The sequence below is a fragment of the Zingiber officinale genome, chromosome 3B (assembly GCF_018446385.1).
Source record: "Zingiber officinale cultivar Zhangliang chromosome 3B, Zo_v1.1, whole genome shotgun sequence".
Taxonomy (NCBI): Eukaryota; Viridiplantae; Streptophyta; class Magnoliopsida; order Zingiberales; family Zingiberaceae; genus Zingiber; species Zingiber officinale.
This window is the reverse complement of record NC_055991.1, coordinates 99,354,911-99,377,500: the sequence shown is the minus strand read 5'-3', so window position 1 is coordinate 99,377,500 and position 22,590 is coordinate 99,354,911. Positions and strand designations below refer to the sequence as shown.

At 39.4% G+C, this 22,590-nt stretch overlaps 1 protein-coding gene across 1 annotated transcript; it reads left to right on the top strand.

Moving 5' to 3' along the window:
- Nucleotides 1-11,630: 11,630 nt before the first annotated feature.
- LOC121968469 (cell wall / vacuolar inhibitor of fructosidase 2-like) lies at nt 11,631-12,394 on the top strand. The gene has a single exon (XM_042518826.1). The coding sequence runs from the start codon at nt 11,722-11,724 to the stop codon at nt 12,286-12,288; it is 567 nt and encodes a 188-aa protein (XP_042374760.1). The 5' UTR covers nt 11,631-11,721; the 3' UTR covers nt 12,289-12,394.
- Nucleotides 12,395-22,590: the final 10,196 nt, after the last annotated feature.

The window sequence follows — 22,590 nt, the reverse complement described above, 5'->3', positions numbered from 1 at the left end:
TTTGTCATTGGCCTCGCACCTTTAGATTTGCTCCGAGCTCCATTTGCTTTTCTTGAGAAGCTTGCCCTTGGAATTTCTTGGAGCCTCGAAGCCTTCCATTAGAGCAAACCATTGCTCTATCTCCATCATAAGAAAGTTTTCAATTCTTGATTTCCAAGAATCGAAGCTCGTGGAAGTGTACGGTGGAGCCACCCTTGTGTTAAATCCAAGTCCATCTTGGAATTGCATCTTGAAGTTGAGCTTGATAAAGTCTTGAACTTGAAGAATTTGCTTCAACTTCTTCACCCTCTAGCTTTTCTTGTTATGCTTGACCCTTCCGGCGATGATTCCGGTGAAGAGCGGCCTCGCTCTGATACCACTTGTTATGACCAAAAGTAGCTAGAGGGGGGGGGGGTGAATAGCTCGTCGCATTCGCTCGGTGCTCGGCGTTGCTTGTTCCTTCAAAGATGTGTAGCGGAAATACAAAGAACAAATCACACAACGCTAACAAGGTTGGTTTACTTGGTATCCACCTCACAAGAGGTGACTAGTCCAAGGATCCACACCTACGCACGCACCCTCCACTAATAAAACTCTCCTTTATGGTAACTACCAAGGGCGGAGAAGCCCTACAAGACTCAGTACAAGAAGAGAGGGAAAGGATACAAGAAATACAAGCTTACAAGCTTACAATGAGTACAAACCCTAACCCTAGCTTCTCTTCTTGACTTTGATCCACCTCTTGACTTGGAAACCTTCCAAGATCCTTCAAGAACTGGCGATCTGAGCTTTGCGAGTGCTGTGGAGAAGCTGGCGAGATATCTGGAGTGAATCTGCGAAGAGATGCCGAAGACAACGTTCGCCTGCGGCTATAAACCCGACGCAATGGTCGGATCCCGATCGATTCGAATGTTCCCAATCGATCGGGGAGGCTTTGGATCGATCCACGGATCGATCCAGAGCGCCTCTATGCTCTGGAAAAAATGCCTAGATCGATCAACGGATCGATCCAGCGCTTATCGCGCGAAGCAGCTGCGTCCCAATCGATCCACTGATCGATTGGGACATCTGGATCGATCCACGAATCGATCCAGAGGCTTTCTGTTCGCTGGGAAAGGTCTGGATCGATCCACTGATCGATCCAGCACTTGGTTTTTGCCTAAAACCAAGTCCCAAACCTCCCAAACCAACATCCGGTCAACCTTGACCTGTTGGTATGTCATGCCTAGCATCTAGTCACTCCCTTGACCTGCTAGGACTCCCTCACCAAGTGTCCGGTCAATCCCTTTGACCCACTTGGACTTTTCTTTCATGCCAAGTATCCGGTCACTCTCTTGACCTACTTGGACTTTCACCAGATGTCTGGTCAATCCCTTTTACCCATCTGAATTTCCTCGTGCCAAGTATCCAGTCAATCCTTTGACCTACTTGGACTTCCCAATACCAGATGTCCGATCATCCTTGATCCATCTGGATTTTCCCTTGCCTGGCTTCACTCACCAGGACTTTCACCTAGCTTCACTCACTAGGGTTTTCACCTGGCTTCACTCACCAGGACTTTCACCTAGCTTCACTCACTAGGGTTTTCAATCTGCCTAGCTTCACTCACTAGGACTTTCCTTCTGCCTGGCTTCACTCACCAAGACTTTCCTTCTGCCTGGCTTCACTCACCAGGACTTCCATTCTGCCTAACATCCCAGTTAGGACTTCCCAATCAAGTATCCGGTCAACCTTGACCTACTTGACTCTTCTTCAATCAATTTCTTATTGTCAAACATCTAAACTCAAACCAAGACTCAGCTTGGTCAACCAGGTCAACCTTGACCTGAGGGATGTTGCACCAACAAGGAGGAGAGGTGCCGCCGACCCTAGGAATAGAAGAGGTGACGCCGACCCTAGGAAAAGAGATGGAAGTGGTGCCGAAAACCAAAACCAACATGGATGGGTTAATGTGAGGCTTTATATAGAGGCTACAACAGGGACCTAGAGGAGGAATTGGTTTAAGTTTTCTAATGGGCTTGGGCTTCCTGTGTTCAACACGAACACTTAACTCAAGTCCATCAATAATAACCCATACCACTAAAGGGTTATTATTGAACTACCGCACCAATCCCATATTATAATATGGGCTTATTCTTATCATGAGTGCGCTAATCTCCCTGTGTTTAAGGTATCATATGTCTGTTAATTAAATGAGTTACTGACAACTCAATTAATTAACATCTGATTCCAAGAGTAGTACCACTCAACTTTATTATCATGCCGAACTAAGTCCACCTGCAGGATTTATATGATAATCCTTATGATATTCTCAAGGGGGTATCATCAACCTAAATAATTAGGACACAGATTCCTTCTATAATTAATAACACACCATATAAATAGTACTATTTCCCAACTCATCGGGCCTATTGATTTAATGAATAAATCTCACTCATTGATAAGTTAAAGAAATAAATACTAAGTATACGTGCTTGTTATTACATAGGAATTAAGAGGATGTGCATCCATAATAACAGAGGTTCTGTTCTTTTATATAGTCAGTACAAATCTAACAACCTCAAATGATCCTACTCAATACACACATAGTGTACTAGTATAATTTTATAGCCAAGATAGACTAATACTAAATTACACTATAACCATTCCAATGATTTGTCCCAATCCATCTTGGTTGTGAGCTACTATTTATAATTTATAAGGAACTGATAACATGATCTTCTGTGTGGCACCATACATTATGTTATCTATAATATAAATTAAATGGGCAACTGCATTGACATATATATAAATATAAAATGTAAACATTTGATCAAAGTGATTCTCATTTCAAAATATTTCAAAATAGATGTTCATACAAAAGCTAGGCTATAGTATACATCCCAACAATTCCCACTAGGACTGATGACTCTTCGATTATTGTTAGTTTTGTCAGGTCACACATTTTTTGTAGGTTTGGAGTACCTAGGGGGATCATAAGTGATCAAGGGTATCACTTTTATAACAAACACATGAAAGCTTTGCTAAACAAGTATTGGATGGTGCACAAGGTTTCTACTCCCTATCATCCTTATACAAATGGGCAAGTTGAAGTGTCGAATAGAGAAGTCAAAGCTATTCTTGAAAAGACAGTGGGACTTGATAGGAGAGATTGGAGTAAAAGACTTGAAGATGCATTATGGGTTTACCGCACTGCCTATAAAACCCCTATCGGAATGTCTCCATACAAGATCGTGTATGGAAAAGCTTACCATCTACCAGTGGAGCTTGAGCATAGCGCTTATTGGATAGTAAAAGCATGCAACTTTGATACTAGCACAACTAGAGTCGAATGAAATTTGCAACTTCAAGAATTTGAGGAGACTAGACTAGAAACCTATGAGAACTCATGGATTTACAAGGAAAAGACTAAAAACTTTCATGACAAGCACATTGTGGCAAAGGAGTTCAAAATTGGTAAAAAAAGTACTTTTGTATAAGTCACATCTTAAATTAAATAAGAGTAAGTTGAGATCCAGATAGGAGGGATCTTTTTGTGTTACTAATATTTTTTCCTATGGTGTGATAGAGATACAGGAAGTTGCTATTGGTCAAACATACAAAGTGAATGGCCACTGACTCAAGAAATTTCATGAGGGAGTTAATGCACTAGTGGTGGACGGATTGGACCACTTTGATGCCATTTACCCGATTTAAAGGGGAGTTTGTTCCATCACACTCATTTTTCATTTTTAGATATTCATCTCTTTACTTTGTTACATAAATAATTCCTTAGCTTACATTAGCTTTTACATATTTTGATTTTGGTTTTTGAAAATAGGTCCTTCATTGTAGATATCATTTCTTTGTGCATGATTATTTCAATTCCGTAAAGAAGTTTTGGTTCAAAGAATGAATTGTACCCTTTGCATTTCTATATATCATCTTAGAGAATTTTAAAATTTGGTTAAATTTGTTTGTTAAGTTTAAAATTTTTGGTCATGATTGGATTCTTGGATTACTTAAAGCTGCTACCTATTGATGGATTCTAAATTGATAGATTGAGATGATAAATTTTACATACCTAGTGAGGATTAAGCTTTATTGTATGATGCACTTTTGTCAGTGTCATTCTAGGACTTACTTTGATTCTTTCAAGACCACAATACCATATATTGAATCATGCTTATGAAGGTTATTCCTTTTTCCCCACATGTTTCTTGTTAATATTCTTGTTAATCATCATATCATTTCTCTTTCTCATTTATTATTCCTTTGGATGTAGATATGTCGAATGTTATATGATGAATGATTTGGCCAGGACAAACAAACGTTTAAGTGTGGGGGAGGAGTTGTATGTGTTTAAGGATCTTAAAGGCTTGGAGTTTTTAATTGGTGCGGAATTTTGCTCTTGGAGCATAAAAAGGGAGTGAAAAGATGAAGCTCAATATGAAATATGAAACTCTGGTGAAGAATAGTGGGATGTGAAAAGATTGTATCATAGTTGTATCAAGATTTGAGAGTAGAATTTTAATCATAGAAATTTGCAGAAGCATGTAATGTGCAAAAACATGGAAATGCGGGATTATGTATCAAGGTGTATCAAAAATCAGGAACAACATTTAAACAAGTGAGAAGCTTAAGTGAAGCTTTGTAATATGTAGAAACAAATGGGATTCTTGCCCTTCCATGACCTCTACAAACTCTGAAAAGAGGAAATTTAGAAACTACAAATCCTAAAACTTAATCAGTAAGTTAGCAATTGAACAAATGAAGGTTGTAGGCATTGAACGAAGGGAAGAAATAAAAAGGATATGTATCTCAAATGGTGAAGTATTACTCTCTATTTAAGAAGTATTCTTGAGTTTAATCTAAGATTTGAAAAGAAAAAAATGGAGACAAGGGCAGTAATTTGGTACAAGAACAGAAATGAAGTGAGGGCAGAAATGTAGAAATGTGCAGGAATTACAAAAGGCTTAAAACTGACCAATGCATTAATGATGTACTAATTTTTTTAAATGGACATCAAGTGTTGAGAAAATGAAATGTGATAAGTGAGATCAGATTAGAGAAGACAGAGTATTCAATCCTAAAAGAGAAGCAGTTTACAAAATGCTAAAATGCTTAAATGCAGAAATCTGCAAATTCAGGAGCAGAAAGTTATTAGAGTGTGTAATACTCTTTTCGATTGGAAGGAATTGAAAGGAAAGCTAATTATGATTGAATGCTAAGAAAATAGTCTTTTTGAGGTTAAAGTTCAATTTTTGGTTAGAAATTCAAAGATGATCAGAAAAGAAAGAAATGCAGAAATTCCTGCTACTGGAGCGTCACTACCAAGCTATTTCTGTGCTAATTTTGGAAAATGAGTTATGACAAGCAAGAGTTGCTAAAACCTAGAAATTTTTGGAGAATGAATTGATAAGGATCTTAAGAAGCTAGATGAAAAAGAATTGAAATTTTTTATGGCTAAATGATGACTAGTTGACACAAAGTCAGGAGTTGTACAAAAAATTCAAAACCTTCACCTTACTGTGCTGATTGATGTTTAGAGACATCAGTTCACTCAAAAATTGAAATCCTACTATTGTTCTAGTATTGTTAAATATTGATCTTGCTTCATCTGAGTTTACAAGATTTTTAGATTGAGAATTGGATAGGAATCAGAAATAAAAAAAAAGTTGGGAACTGCAGAAAATTCAGAGATTAGATTTGGATTCATTTGTGACAAATTGAGGAGAAATATTTTGAAAGATAGAAGGGAATACATATTCATGAATTAATGATCAAAGGACAAGTGAAAGAACATAATTATAATTGAAATGAATGAAAAAATGCAATGTTGTTAAAATCGATCACTGTGCAGAATTTTGTGCCAACTTTTAAAGTGATTATGATTAGAAAATGAAGTGAGTGAAGTTTCATTCAATTGAGTGCTAAATGTAACTTTTACTTGGGCTCAAATCTTCAAGGTGCAAACCAAAACACTTCACCATTCAAAATTCTGAACATTAAGTGAAGAAAATCAATTTCACTCATTGAGTTTTTGAGATTTATCAAACTAGAATGAGATGAAATTTGGAAATAGTTGTTGTGTATTAGGAAGTACAGAAAGAAGAGAAAAGAGGGAACTATGGCTGAATTTATCTATATAACATTCTTTTGTATCCATGTCTACCACTATCAATTGAATCATATTATCTTCTTTTCTTGCCCTAACACTTATACTCTAATTTGATTTAATTCTTTTCTTTGCCATCATTATAAACCTTCATAATCATGTATTCTAATGACTAGGTTAGTGGTGAAGAGTAGAAGATAAGCAAGCATATGGTAGTGCGCAAAACATGAGTAGCTTGAGTTGCCCCACCATTTCATTAATTTGAGAATAGAATTGAGAGCCACTAAAATTCCCTTGTGAGGATTAGTTATTGATATCATTCTCAATTTATTCATGATGGATGAAGTCATTAAGTGGTTAACCAAAGTAAGAATTGAAACATGAATGCTTGAATTGTTGAAGCTTAACAATCCTAGGTAACTTTCTTTTATCATCTTCTAAACATGGTTGACAAGGGTTAGAGGGTATATAACCTTAGTTGTTTCTTTAGGTTTGCTTTATTGCACGAGATGTGCAAGACTAAGTGTGGGAGAGTTGATAAGTAGGATTTTGGTGCATATTTTTAGTTCTTAAATGAAATATTTTATATCTCCTCATATGATTAATTATTGTTTTATCTTATATTTTATGAGTTGAGATTTATGGAGAGCTTTGATGCATTTCCTTTATATTTTGTGGAATTTTATCTAATAATTGCATTTTGCTTTGTAGGGAGTTTGGTTCATTGAACCAAATGAATTCGAATTGGGTCAATCAATCAAAGTTGAGCATATCTCTTGAGATTAACCCAAGTTAAGCCTCTTACCCAATGCCTAATTCCTCCCTAAACCAAACCTAAACCCAATTGAAAATCCTGGCTCAAACCATGGTATCAAACCTAAAAAAATCACCGATGAATAGTGGTTGCGCCTATTGTTCACCATGCCATTCTGTGTTTTCTTTTCCTCGCAAGCACATGCCCCCAATCCTAGATGTTAACTACTTCTTGAATGACAAAACTATGGAGGGAGCCCAAGGGAGTTTCTCAACTGCCTACTCGAAGCTAGAAACTCACCGGAGAGGTCTCAACGACGAGCTTTATTGGTGATTCGGATCTTCACTTCCGCTCCTATTTGAATGATGTTGATAGTAGGGGTGCTCCGACCATCATCGAGGATCATCAGAGAGGTTTCTCTGAGGGTTCTTGACTCCATTCTGACTGCCATCTACAATCCATCAGCATCTAATTGCTGCCCATAGATTAGAACCTTAGATCCAAATTTCACCATTTTAGTTTTAGAACAAAGCTTGTGTACTGTTGGAGAGGTTTCCCTTGGCCAAGATCTAGAAGTTTCCAACCTAAACTAAGTTTAGTGATAGTATTCTTCTTCTTCCCTAGATTCTAACATTGAGGTTTCAAGTTAGGGCTCTTGTGTGATGGAAAGAGTTGTGATTTGCGAATTGGTTGCAATTGGGATTGGTTTAGCTTTAATTCTGTATTTCATTCTTGTTGGATAGATTTAGATCTTATTGTGTTGATGTTTGGATTAAGTAGATTAGTTTCTTCCTTGATAAATTGTTTTAAATCTTGTAGTTGGTAATTTAGTTTCATTGAGTTTTCCATTTAGCTCAATTAGTTTTTAACATTGTCTTTGGTAAGCATTCCATTACTATTTAACAGTCTAGTGTAGTTTCTATTTTATTTCAATTGTCTTTTCTAGCGTAGATTTAAATTTAAAGTAGTTTCAATTTTGATTAGAGGTCAAATTTGTGTAGCGTTCTTTTTGTTTCTTTAGATTAGATTTTCCTTGCTAGTTTTCAATCTATTTCTTTAAATTAGAATTAAAATAAAAAACTCAACAACTCCATTTCTATTAAGAAAACCCCAAAAAGTGTCGTTAATCTTGAACAAACATTCTACTATTAGTTTCCTCGAGAAATTTAACTTGGGCCCTATGCTATATCATTTCTCTGGGTAGTTGAGGGTTTTCAAATGTTGTATTAATTTGAATTTCATTCATGACACTAATTGTGGAACTTATCAAATTTTTAGTACTGTAGCCGAGAACACATCTAGTAGTGTTTGTTTGATTTTAGATTGCGTATAGTATTATCTAGTCTTCGTTTCTATTGTCTTTATTTTATTACCTTTCTACTTGTGTTCCACTTGTTGATTGTGGTATATGACCAGGTCTTCATGTGATAAATTGCTTGAGCTTGATCTAGAGATTGAGAGGAATTTTAGAGTTTTGAGGATTCAAGAGAGGACACCAGAAATTTCTGAAAGTATTTCTCAAGATTTGGATACTTCGATGGCAAAAAATAACCAAACTATGAAGGAGCTTGCAACTCCTGATATGGTCTACCAGTATTCTTGCATTACTTATCCAGACTTGACAGTGGATTTTGAGCTCAGAACAGGATTAATTCACTTGTTTCCTAACTTTCAAGGCTTATCAGGGGAAGATCCTAACAGACACTTGCATGAGTTCCATGTGGTTTGCTCTACCATGAAATTACAGGGCATTTCAGAGGAAGATATCAAGCTTAGAGCCTTTCCATTTTCCTTGTCAGGTGTAGTGAAGGAATGATTGTACTATCTTCTAGCTGGATTTATTATTAGCTGGATTGATATGAAGAGGGTATTTTTAGAAAAATATTTTCTAGCCTCTAGAACTACAACTATAAGGAAGAGCATTTGCGACATCCAACAAGTTGTCAGAGAGACTCTTTACGATTATTGGGAAAAGTTTAAGAAATTGTGTTCAAATTATACTCAACATCAAATCAGTGACCACTTACTTTTTCAATACTTCTATGAGAGTTTGTTACCCATGGATAGGAGCATGATTGATGCTGCAACTAGCGGAGCTTTGGTTAATAAGACTCTAGAACAAGTAAGAGAGCTCAATTCAAATATGGTAGAAAATTTTCAACAATTTGGGAGTAGGGCACTTACTACTAGAGGGCACTTACTAGTGAAGGAATGATTGTACTATCTTCTAGCTGGATTTATTATTAGCTGGATTGATATGAAGAGGGTATTTTTAGAAAAATATTTTCTAGCCTCTAGAACTACAACTATAAGGAAGAGCATTTGCGGCATCCAACAAGTTGTCAGAGAGACTCTTTACGATTATTGGGAAAAGTTTAAGAAATTGTGTTCAAATTATACTCAACATCAAATCAGTGACCACTTACTTTTTCAATACTTCTATGAGAGTTTGTTACCCATGGATAGGAGCATGATTGATGCTGCAACTAGCGGAGCTTTGGTTAATAAGACTCTAGAACAAGTAAGAGAGCTCAATTCAAATATGGTAGAAAATTTTCAACAATTTGGGAGTAGGGCACTTACTACTAGAGGAGTTGGTGAAGTTCAGACGGTACCTAACGAGCAAAAAGAGATCAAAAGTTCATTGTTGGAGTAACATCTTTAGTCAAACAAATGACATTGAATAGTGCTAGCCAAGTTTCTGCTTTGACAGTTCAAGTGATGAGGGTTTGTGGCATTTGTTTAAGTCAAGATCACACTTTAGAATTATGTCCTAATCTTCATCAAGATGAATCAATGGCAGCTATATCAAGGCCTCAATTCCAACAAAGATATGATCCTAATCGCCTACCTACAATCCGGGTTAGAAGGATCATCCTAATTTGAAGTCAGAATTCATTCTACCAACAACCACATCAAAATCAAAATGTGTAGAATTTTCAGCAGCCTTTTCAAGAGTTCCAGTAATCTAACGCTCCAAATCAGTTACAACATCAACAATTTCAACCACTTGCAGTACAAAATTTTCTGAGTCAATTTCAGCATCAAAATCAACAATTTCAACATCTTAACCAGTTTCAACAGCAATCATATTTTGCATTATAGCCACAATTGCAGCAATAGAATTAGCAACCAAATTTCCAATAGCAATTCTAGCCTTTACAAAATTTTTAGAACTTTCAGCAACCTTTACAGAATTTTCAACAATTTTACTCTTCATTTTCTTCTCACTCAAGACCCTATGTAAATCAAAACAACTACAGCAATTCATATACATCCAATTCATACAGCAACAACAACAAAAGATAGAGGAATTAATGCAACAACTTTTGCAACGGCAACAAATCATTTTATAGTAGCAACAACATCAACAAGGGACTTATTCAACTCTACAAAACATTGAAAGACAGATTGCCAGGTAGCAACCAGCATGAATCAAATGCAAGCTCAAGGATCGAGTTAATTACATTCACAAATAACTCCAAATCCTGAAGGGAATGTCTGTGCATTGACTCTTTGAAGTGATAGAACCACAATAGAACCAATTAGAAATGTTTCTATTAGATCAGATGTTGTTGAACCAATTCCAGATTTGATTCTAGCAAATTTTGTACCAACTAAGTTGAGTTCAGATTGTACTTAGCTAGATTGGGGATATGCATGCTTACTTAAGGAAAGGTGTCAGAGACATTTTTTGGCTTGTCTTTTCATAGGATATTTGAGAAAACATGCTCACGCTTTGAGATGGTGCACAGATACTACAATGACACTATAAAAGAGGGGTTCTCATCTACAAGCGGAGGTATGCGCAACTTCATCATTTTACACGCTCTTTCGTTACATCACTCTTGTTATTTCGCTGGAAACTGATTTGAGCATCGAATGATTAACGTTGAGAACCCCTTTCCGGCCTAACACTGACATTTTTGTGTTATAGGAGCACGTGAAATCTTCATCGTGTCAAACTTTCAATCACATTTCCAACTTTTCATGTTCTATACTTTCAGATAGAAACACCGGATATGGAAAATCTTCTCGTTATTCACCTACCAAATAAATTCGAAAGCACTTAATTACCACAATTCACTCATTAGCAACTAACTTACACAATAAAAAATTCATTATAACTGTTACTGCCCTCGCTGGATTTGTTCCACTGTACCTAGGGCATCAATATTTACTAACATTCATAGAATAGTTGAGTTATAGATTTGAAAGTTCTATTGCATAAAACACCACGGTCTACAGTGAGACCATGCTCTTCACTCTGTCCAAGGTTAGGAGTCTCTTAGGAAACACAAGTCACCTACTGAAAGAGAATACAAGGCGATGCCCCCGAGAACTAAATAATAGCAGCGGAAGTAGCATTAAGGCGATTACCTTTTTTTTTTGCCACATAATAAGTTGACTAAAATTGATTTGATTATTAAAGATTGAACTAATCAATCTACTTCAATCAGTGACAACCAATAAAGACTTGTGGACACATGAGGCAGGTCTGCATCCACCTCTTCCCGTTGACGACCACCCTTTTGAAAATTAGATTATAGTCTTCGTCCTCCGGTCGAGCTACACTTAGATTAAATCCATTTCAAATCCGCTTGAATTATTTCGGTGGTAAGAAACCCAGCAATTCAATGTATCCAGTTGTAATTAATATGATTGTTGAACAGTGCGCCTGCCAAATGCACCAGACCAAAAAGAGAGACAAAGCCTGTGAAATCTCATTCAAGAAAGCGACAAACTGCGCCTAGTGACATTTTGGGTCCATTCCGTTCACGAGCCACCACAAGACAACCAGCTTTCTTTTCTTGCTTCTCTTCTCTTCTCTTCTAATATATCAATCCTCGATCTACTGCAATTCCATTTCCATCAAACAACAACTGCAGCGATGGCATTGGCCTCTCCTCAGCCCTTCGTCTTCCTCCTTTCGTTTCTCCTCTTCTTCTCCTCCCTCTCCATGATCTCCACTACTAGTACTCCTACCACGCCGCCCACCCTCGTGCAGATAACGTGCAATGCCACCTCGTACTATGACTTCTGCGTCAGCTCATTACAGTCCCAACCGGACAGTCCTAAGGCTGTCGACGTCAAGGGCCTCTCCTCCCTGGCTGTCACCATCGCCATCTCCAACGCCACCAACACCTCCACCTTCGCGGCCTCCCTAGCCGACGCCACCTCCACCAAGCCCCCTCTCCGCTCCGTCCTCCGCTCCTGCGCAACCAAATACCGCGACGCCCGCCAGGCGCTGCAATGGTCTCTCGACGCCCTCGCAGCCGACTCCTACGACTACGCCTTTGTCCACGTCAGCGCAGCCGCGGAGTACCCCAACGTCTGTCGAGTCCTGTTCCGGCAGACTCCTACGCGACTTGCCTACCCGCCGGAGATGGCGCGCCGGGAGCAAGATTTGGAGCACTTATGCACTATAGCTCTCGAAATCATTTCGCTTCTGGGATGATTATCATCCAACGATTTCTTTTTATGAATAGTCTTTTCTACCTAGGGGTAGGGGACGTTGTCTATGATTGACCTTTTGCATGATAAAGTTGAAATTTGTGCATTCACTTTTATGTTTTACACGTTGTTTTGGACCCATGACCATGCTGATTATATATATAATTCAACCTTTTCCTGACTGATACATATAGCTCTGTGTATTTTAGAGGAAAGGAAAGGATTTGCACACTGTACATGGACGTGTTTGTCCTCGCTCCTGACCTAATTGGTAATTATATAGGTCGTTATTCCGATAAATATTAGGATATATAAGTTTTTAAGAGATAAAAATTATCCTATTGGTGTCTTACCTCTCTGATTTACTTATATGTATTTAATCGGGAATCTCTCTAATTTACTTTGTATGTATATAAATAGAGGGGGGTCTTTAGTGGAGGCAAGTGATATTGAACTGTTTGAGGTGAGCATTATCATTAATGCGAGAAATAATGGATGACCCCGGTGAAAGATCAGAAATGATAGTCAAGATAACGTAACAGTCAAAAGTCAAGAGAAAGTGACGATCAGGATTAAGAAGTACACATCCAGATAGTCAATTCCTCTAATTTTGATTGGCTTTATGCCGGTCGAACCTCCAGGACTCAGTCTCCCCCCCCCCCCTCCCCACCTCTTCTCTACTTCTCATGGACAAGACTCCCAATTTAATCCTAGTCGACTTTATGCCGGTCCAGGGCTCAGTCTCCTCACTTTTCTTGGTCGGCCTGTTAGTTGGTTGGACCCCTAAAGGGACAACACTGTGAGGGAATCACAACAACTTATCAGAGGATAACAGCTATCCATCAGGGAATATCTCAATACTCTGTCACATACAAATTGTGGAACCTTCCTCTACACAATGGAAGTATGTCGTACATCATCTTTCACCCTATAGCCCCTAATATTGAACATTCTCTGATGTCTTATGATTGTGGAGGTTACAAAAGGTAGTATAAAAAGGGAGGTCCTCTCCGTTGACTAGGTACGCACTAGACAGTAGTCTTACTTACGCGCACACATTTACTGTTCTTCATCTTTTTTCTCTCAGCCTCTCTTCTGGCTTGACCATTGGAGGGCCTACGTCTGGGACTTCTTCCCTGGTTCGCTCTCTAATTCTCTTGGGTGCTTGGTTGGTGGTGCCTGCAAGGTTGTAAGTACTATTAACAATCCTCTCTTCCAAGCCCCAGATTCCTCTCTTCATCAACGTTCTCGCCATCGTCACTGGTACCCCCATCCGACTCAGCTTCTGAACGAGATCAAATTTAGCGTCGTCTGTGGGAAAACATTTACCTACTCCGGAATGTGAAAATGGAGGACATCAGTAAGATCAACGTCACTATGACTCCTGAAAAATATGAGTTATTCAAGGAGGCTAAGATGTGAGTGGCTTTGGATAAACAAACAGTAGATTCTCATCCATGTTGTGCACATGTGGCTTTAAACGACAAGCTCTCCACCTCAAATGGCAGGTCCAAGAGGACGTGGCCATGCAAATTCCCGCGGACATTGTATCGAACCCCTGGAGGAGGTGGAAACAGAATGGAGCAATCTCAAGTCTCCTCAGATGGGAATTCGCCCTCTAGGGACCCAAAGAGGGGAAATGCACCAACCATTCAGGAGACGCCTAAATAACTCAGCTTTTCTTTCTCCCAAGAAGTGCTAGACGAGAAACTTCCTGAGTGTTATAAATCCCCGTCTATTAGAGAATATGGTGGTAATAATGATCTGGAGGATCACCTCTAAAAGTTTGAGAACGTGGTCTATTGCATCAATACAGTGATGTAATAAAATGACAAGTGTTTCTGAACACTCTCTTTGGCTCAGTGCAAAGATGCTTCGACAGGCTACCAGTCAGATCATTACTTGTTTCGAAGAATTTAGGAATGCTTTCCTGCATCATTTCGCTAGCAGCAGAAGATATCAGAAGACTAATCAAAGTTTATTTATGCTCAAACAAGGGGCTACGGAATCCCTAAAAGTGTACATTAAGCATTTCAACCAAATGGCTTTGGATGTTCCATTCGTCACCTTTGAGATATTAGTAAGTGCTTTCTCTCAAGATCTGTTAGAGGGAGACTTCTTCTGAGCCTTCATCCGGAAACCTACAAAAGACTTTGATGATGTGCTGGGAAAAGCAGCCAAATACATTAATGTGGAGGAAGCTCAAGCTGCCCGGAAGAAAAAGATAAAGACCCTTGCTCCAACCAATCAGGCAGAGAGGAGGTCACCACCGCCTCCTGTCTGTCCTAAGGATCCCCGACCAAATTTTCCGTCGACTGAAGAAACAGGGGTTGCGTAGTAGGTTGGGGCCATTCAAGCTCCTTACAACCAGTTTGCTCCATGGGAGGCTCAGTATTGCACTTACCACCGATCTTACACTCATGACATAGGAAATTATCTCTAGTTAGCTTTAGATTCTCACTGAGCAGCTGAACTAGACCTTCCTTTGCTCGAGATTGTGCATCAACTTCTGAGACAGCAGGCCAGAAACCCCTAGCATCTTGGCCCGGCTAGCTAATTTACCTCAAGGAAAAGAATACCCAAGTGGTCTATCGAGCAATAGAGGAAAGGAAATAAGGGAAACTCAAGAGGAGGAGAACTGGGGAAATGTCTTCATCCAGGATATTTTGTAAACACACCCTCTACTCGATTAGAAAGCACTGAGGTGCCGGTCGGAGATGCAACTAAGCTAATACCCCATGAGGACGAGCCGTAGAAAATCTGCTAGGTGCCTGGATCTAAAATGTCAAAGGTAATTAGTTGGATCGCCCAGGGAGCGCGAATTACCTACAACCTTAATGAAATTAAGAAGCATTCTTCATTTGTATTAACTTTTATCTAATGAACATAATCTAGATTTTCGCCCCTATGCCAGTTATAAGTGAGCAAGGCTCTGCGTCCTAAAGACCATCCGGTCAGACTCCAGACTCTCTCCCTCCATGTGAGTTATAAGTGAGGAAGGTTCTCGCATCTCAATGACCATCTGGTCGGACTCCAGACTCTCACCCCCGTGCGAGTTATAAGAGAGTAAGACTCTCGCATCCCAATGACCATCCAGTCGGCTTTCCAAACTCTCATCCCTATGCGAGTTATAAGCGAGCAGGTTCTCGTGTCCCAACAACTATTCGGTTGGACTCTAGACTCTCATCCCTATGCAAGTTATAAGTGAGTAGGGATCTCATGTCTCAACAACCATCTGGTAAGACTCCAGACTCTCACCCCATGCAAGTTATAAGCCAACATAGCACTCGCATCCCAATGACCATTCGGTTGGCCTCCTAGACTCTCGCCCTCATGCAAGTTATAAGTGAGTAAGGCTCTTGTATCCTAATGACTATCTGGCCGGACTCCAGACTGTCACCCCTGTGAAATTTATAAACGAGCTAGGTTCTCGCGTCCCAATGACCATTCAATTGGCATCCCAGACTCTCACCCTCGTGATAGTTATAAGTGAGCAAGGTTTTTTCTTCCAAATAACCATCCGACCAGACTCTAGACTCTCTCTCTTTTGTGACTAATAAGTGAGTAGAACACTCATGTCTCAACAACCATCCGGTCAAACTCTAAACTCTTCGCCCCTTGCGAGTTATAAGTGAGCAGGGCAGACCATTTGGTCAGACTCTAGACTCTTTTCCCCATGCGAGTTATAAGCGAGAAGAGCTCTCATGTTCCAATGACCATCCGGTCTGCCTTCCAAACTCTCGCCCCCGTGTGAGTTATAAACAAGCAAGGCTCTCACATCCTAATGACCATCTGGTTGGACTCCAAACTCTCACCCCCCATGTGAGTTATAAGCGAGCAGAGCTCTTGCGTCTCAGCGACCATCCAGTCGAACTCCAGACTCTCACCCCTGTGCAAGTTATAAGCGAGCAGGGCTCTCACATATCAATGACAATTTGGCTAGACTCCAGACTCCCACCCCTGTGTAAGTTATAAGTGAGTAGGGCTATCACGACCCAATGACCATCCAATCGCCCTCCGAGACTCTCGTCCCTGTGCGAGTTATAATTGAGTAAGGCTCTCGCATCTAAGTGACCATTCGATCGGCCTTCTAAACTCTTGCCCCCGTGTAAATTATATACGACAAGCATCTCGTGTCTCAACAACCATCCAATCGGACTTCAGACTCTTGACCCCATGCGAGTTATAAATGAGCAGGGCTCTCTGTTGGTACGGTTAGCACTAACGGTCTAACTCAATTTTTGATGACTGACAAAGTAGGTTAAGTTAGTTTCGTTGTGATCTAACACTTTCACGAAGTGTGCAGGAGAAGCCCAGTTAGGTTGACAGACCGACTGGATAGCTAGCATGAAGCCCAGCTAGGTCGACAGGTCGACCAGACAGTTGACACGAAGCCTAGCTAGGTCGACGGGCTGACCTGATAGCCGGCACGAAGTCTAGACTGATCGACGGGTTGACTGGATGTCTGGCACGAAGTTCAGCTAGGTCGACGGGCTGACCTGATAGTTAGTAAGAAGTCTAGACAAGTCAACGGGTTGACCAGACATCTGGCAGGTAAGTTAAGGTAAGTCACTAGAGGGGAGTAACTTGGTGAGGATGCGTTTCCAATTAGGGAACTTAGGTGTTGATCCAACTTAGATCCATTTCGGAAGTCTAAGTTAAGATCATGACTAGATTCTAGTCTCGGTGAGATGGAATTTAATTATTATCCTGTTTTATTATATTTGTGCTAACTTTTATTTTGCAGGGTAGTTTAATCTTTATTTTGCCTTGGACTAACATTTTCTTGCAAGAAAAGGAATTTCTAGAAAATGGTGGTCTAGGCTCTCAGAAGGGATCCGGGCGCCTGGAGATGGTCCAGGCGCCCGGAAGAGATCAGGGCGCTCGGAAGGCAAAACTCATCTTGTCGCAGATATGGAGCGTGTTGATTGGCCGGACCTACGTCATGGTCCGGGCGCCCGGAAGGGATCCAGGCCCCCAGAGCATGCTGATGTGCATAGATTTTATACACTTGTTTAGCATGTTTTGATGCACATTTTTATATTTTATACATGCTTTATCTATGCACTTTCATGTTCCTTGCTTTGCTTTTAGCATAAATACTTTTCTTTGTTCAGAGATTTGTTTTTGTCCGTTTTATGCTTTCAGGAGTCGAATTTGGAGAAGAATTGATATCCGTGGCTAATTCTATAACCAAATAGAGGAAAAACAACTTTAGAAATGAGTGCACACGACCTTGCAAAGGGGAATGGCCCTGGCCATATGGTCATGACAAGGCCGTGTAGCATCAACAGCAAGGGAGATTGCCTTGGCCGTGTGAGCTTACAAGGGCGTGCTACCTTTTCCAGCCAGCCAGTACTCGACCGTGTATGATTACACGGCCGTGCAACCTTTCCAGAGTCAAAAAATGGCATGGCCGTGTGTGCTACACGGCCGTGCAACACTTCCATAGACAAGAATTGGCCAGGCTATGTGGTTTCACACGGCCATGCAAGCAAGCATAAGTGGAACATGGCATGGCTGTGTGAGGATCACACGACCATGTGACCTTGGCCGAGAGGAGGAATGCCTTGGCCGTGTGGATCTCACACGGCCGTGTCCAGGGTCATGTGGCGCCCAAATGTCCTCCACTATATATAGAGCCTCTTGCTCTTTGAAAAGGGAGGCTCTCCCTTTGGGGAGATCGGTTCTTGGGCGAGTTTCCAACGTTTAGAAGGTGATTTCTATCCAAGATTCAACTCCAAGAGAGGAGGATTAGTTCTGAAGATCACTCGTCGTATTGAGATAAACATTCCTTTCTATTTTCTTGATTTGGATTGGAATGTCTTTAACCTTCTTGTCTTTGATTCTTTCCTCGCCTTTTATGGAGTAGATCTTTTGTTCTAGGAAGGAAGGAGTACTTGTGATGTAATTTGATGAAAGATTCATGGATTTACCATCTTCTTAAGTCAAGGATATTGTTATATTTTGTATCAATCAATCTTGTATAGATTGTTGTGTTTCGTGCCTAATTACCATTCTTGATTAGTTGTTTATATTTCTTGTGGAATCTTGTTGAGGAATTTACTAAATTGTATGACCGAGGGGCGTCGTGACAGGGTTGCCCCGCTAACAAACATTTTAGGGGATCACCTTTAGGGGTAAAGCAAGAACCTACAAAGAAGCAGGACGGATTGATTTGCTTAACTCTATATCTTAATGTGAATTGATTAGTGATGTGTTTCTATGTCGTATGACCAAGGGGCATCGTGACAGGGCTGCCCCGCTAATGGACTTTATAGGGATCATAACTCTTTGATTACTTAAGGTTTAGATGTGAGTCCTTGACCGGTGTTTTCTGCAGGAAATAACTGATGACTTCTTACAAATACATTTCAATTGAGGACAAGAATTGGTAGATTGCATTACATCGATGAATATCACAAAGAAACTAAAACTCCTAGAACCTTTATAAAACTAAATTTCTGCATTTAACCCTTACTTCTAATCTTTAGTTGTAAATGATCTTTTAATCGTTTGTTTAGCTAATTTACTTTTGAAACATCTTTAGTGATTATAAACAATCCCTGTGGATACAATATCTTTTATTATTACTGACGACATAACCGTACACTTGCGGTTCGTAACAAGTTTTTGGCACCGTTATCGGGGCTATTTTCGATTAACATTAGTTGATTAGCATATGAGTTACTCTAAACATTTTTATTTTTCTTTTTACATTTTCTTTCTTATTTTCATTATGCAGTTTTCTTTACTTTGTTTTTAATTCTGTATTTTTTTCCTACATGTCTATCCTGGTCTGACTATAATCATTTAGATGGACATGTTTAAATTGATCACTAAATTGAAAGCTTTATTTCAAAAGTTTGACCAAATGTCTATTGTGAACTCTAATACTCTTTTCTGTGAATTTTTTTGTGCAACTAGTCATATATATGATAATTGCCCAACATTACTTGACCGTCCATATAGAATTCATATAGAAAGAAGGGGTGTTTTCTCTAACTTTAATCATAGGTCAGAGCAAAATTTTTTTAAAGCTTGCAATGAAATAGATCATTCAATTGAGAGTTGCTACAAGCTATACAATTTGGGAACATCAATAGATGAACTCGATAGAAAGATAGATGAAATGACTTCATCAAATTCATACACATATGGCTCTGACTCGAATGACCCCCAATTTTCATCATTTATGGATAGAATGTTGAAAGGTTTAGAGGTGGTTCTATCTATTCAAAATGAAACACTCAAGGACATCAAGAAAATGAATATGATAAAATACTATGATGAACTTGAGGATCTTGAATCTGAGACTTTGATAAAGGACTGCACCACTTTAATTCCATTATCTCCTAATATCAAAGATCTAGAAGAGCCTTCCCTTCTTACATCTGAACCAATTTATAGTCATGTTGTGGAGGGATGTGTAGGGATGACCTAAGAATCACTCCCCTTAGTCACACAATCATTAGTCACTTTGGATGATGTAGTACATGAATTAGTTGATGTTGAGAGTGTAGGGACTTGTGCAATAGAAGCTAAGTCTCAAGAATCATCTCTTTTAGAAAGACCACCACTTGAACCACAACCTTCCTTATTTAAATTTCAATCCATGTTCGATGATTTACTTACATTAGTGATTGGTAAAAGTTAAATTTTAATTGATTTATCTACTGTTACTAATCAATTACTTTTTGAGCATGGTGGTGGCAGGACACATGTTACACAGGAGTCACAAGGACAAAATAGTGTTGAACTTTTGAAGGAGAGCATATTTGTTGAAAAATTGAGAGCCCTTGGTAAGAGAGTTCTAAAATATCTTACCCCTCCAAGAGCAAGATTTAGATGAATCTAATGAGGTGGTCGAGCTAATGACCTTAAACAAGCACTTCTTGGGAGGCAACCCAAGTTCATTTTCTTCATTTTCATTCATGTCTTTAGTTCTTTCTAGTTTCATTTCTTTATAATAAACATGTATCCTCTACTTAATTTTTGTTGTCAACCTTCTTTTATAGGATTCAAAGATTAGGAGGAGGGCAACTATATGGTAGAGAAGTTAATGACATAGGTATTTGACATGCATCATTTGGTAACTTCTCTTACATTAAATCTCCTCCACATTGTTTTTAGTTTTCATTGGGACAATGAAAAGTTTAAGTCTAGGGGGATGCATTAGATGCATTTGGTTTAGTTTGCTTATCTCTTTTGCATAATAAAATTTTATTAGTTGCATCACTCATCACATCATGATTGTTTGTTCCTTAATGCAAACTACTAACACATTTATTCTAGATTTCATATGGTTTATGTGTTACATATGGTGCTAGTATGTTTAGTGATCTATCTTTTTATATCTATGATAACATGAAGTGAGCAATGTTTTTACTATAAGAGTTTAAGTATTGACCTTGTTTTAGGACCTCTATACACTTTGCCTAGTTTTGATTGTTGATAACTTTGAAAATAGTCATGCTTCATAGAATTTGATTAGTACTAGTGTTTCTATGGTGATTTCTCAAACTACATTTTGGTTATTGGATGAGGATCGAATCATGTAAACTCATTTGGAAAAATCAAAATATCTCAACATTTGCATTTATGTGCATTTGTGTTCAAGTGTTGCATCTTGCAATCACTTAGAAAAAAAATAAGAATGAAAAAAAATAAATAAGGGATATAAAAAATAGTTGTCGTGAGTGGAAACTAGCAAATTATCCCTTTGAGACCGAGTTAGGTTAATGGGGAAATAACTGCTATGTTTCTCTTGATATCGAGCACGCCTTTGAGACCTTGGGTAGATTGAGAAGAATGAACCAAGCATGTGGCCGGTAAGTGCCCATCGCTAGAAGCATAAGGAACACAGTTTTATGACGACTTGACTAGGCTTAGGGATTGATACTTGATAAACATAGGCCACTATTGCATTGAGCACGGAGGACTACTACTTAGGTCGTACTTAAACTACTTTTGTATCTTGCTCATCAATGAAATTATTTGATAGGATTAGATTGACTTGCTAGAGATTATGATGCACTATTTAACCATATGAGTTTAGATGCAGTTTTTTCTTGAGGACAAGTAAAGATTTAAGTCTGGGAGTGTGATGTGCATAGACTATATACACTTTTATGCATACTTTAACGCACATCTACTTATATTTCATGAGCATAATCTATGTTTATTGTACCCTATTTCATTATAATGTCATACTTCCATTATATTCTATTCGGAGATATGCTCTTTGCTTGTTTTGATTGACAGGACACTTTTTGGGGCAAAAATGGAGCTAAAATGCACATAGGAGCTTGGGTCGTGTAGGCCACACAGCCGTGTGACCATTATCATGCCTTGGCCGTGCCAACACCCGATCCGAAGAACGCAACGGCCGTGTGCCCCACACGACCGTGCCATTATTCCCCTGGCCAAGCAGCACACGGCCGTGCCAACATTCCAGTGGCGAGGAAGGTCACGGCCGTGTGAATCCACACGGTCGTGTGAGCCCATCCAGTGTTGAAGTAGCACACGGCCGTGTGAATCTACATAGCCGTGTCACCTTGGCCAAGAGGAAGATGCACATGGCCGTGTGAAGGCCACACTGCCGTGTCACGGGCCGTGTGGAGGCCACGCCTTGCTCTATAAAAGGGGTTTCCTCCGCTTTTCAAATCATCTTGGGTTTGGGACTTCGTCCTCTCCTTGGGGAAGGGTTCTCCCCTTAGGGGGAAACCCTAGAGCTTCATTCCTCTATACCTTGAAGATCCGTCCATCTTCGGAGCAAGGAGGCATCCCCAAGACATTGGAATCATCGGCAAGCATCTCTTCTTCCCCTTCTTTTTAGATCTAGGGTTGTAAGTATGCTTTATTTTATGTTTTGGGCTTGTTCTTCCTTAACAATGGAGTAGATCTTCAGATATAGGATGTAAGAAGTATTTGTGATATGATGGAGATATAAAACTATGTAAATTTGCCATGTTTCTATTCAATGACTTGTTAATGCCTTGTTCATGTTTGATGATGTGTGTGTGTGTGTGTGTGTGTGAATGCTTATATATGTTTTTTTTTCATATTTTATCAAATAGTTGTGTAGAATTGTTAATCCCATAGGGGGGATACCCTAGATCGTATGACAGAGGGGCGTCGTGACAGGGCTCCCCCCCCGCTAACGGACGTCTAGGGTATCACCTTGAAAGGAGAAGCGAGTCTCCACAAGGAAGTAAGAGATCATGCATAATCACTATTTCTATCTCTATGTTATTACGTGTTAGTGTGTTTCTATGTTGTATGACTGAGGGCCGTCGTGACAGGG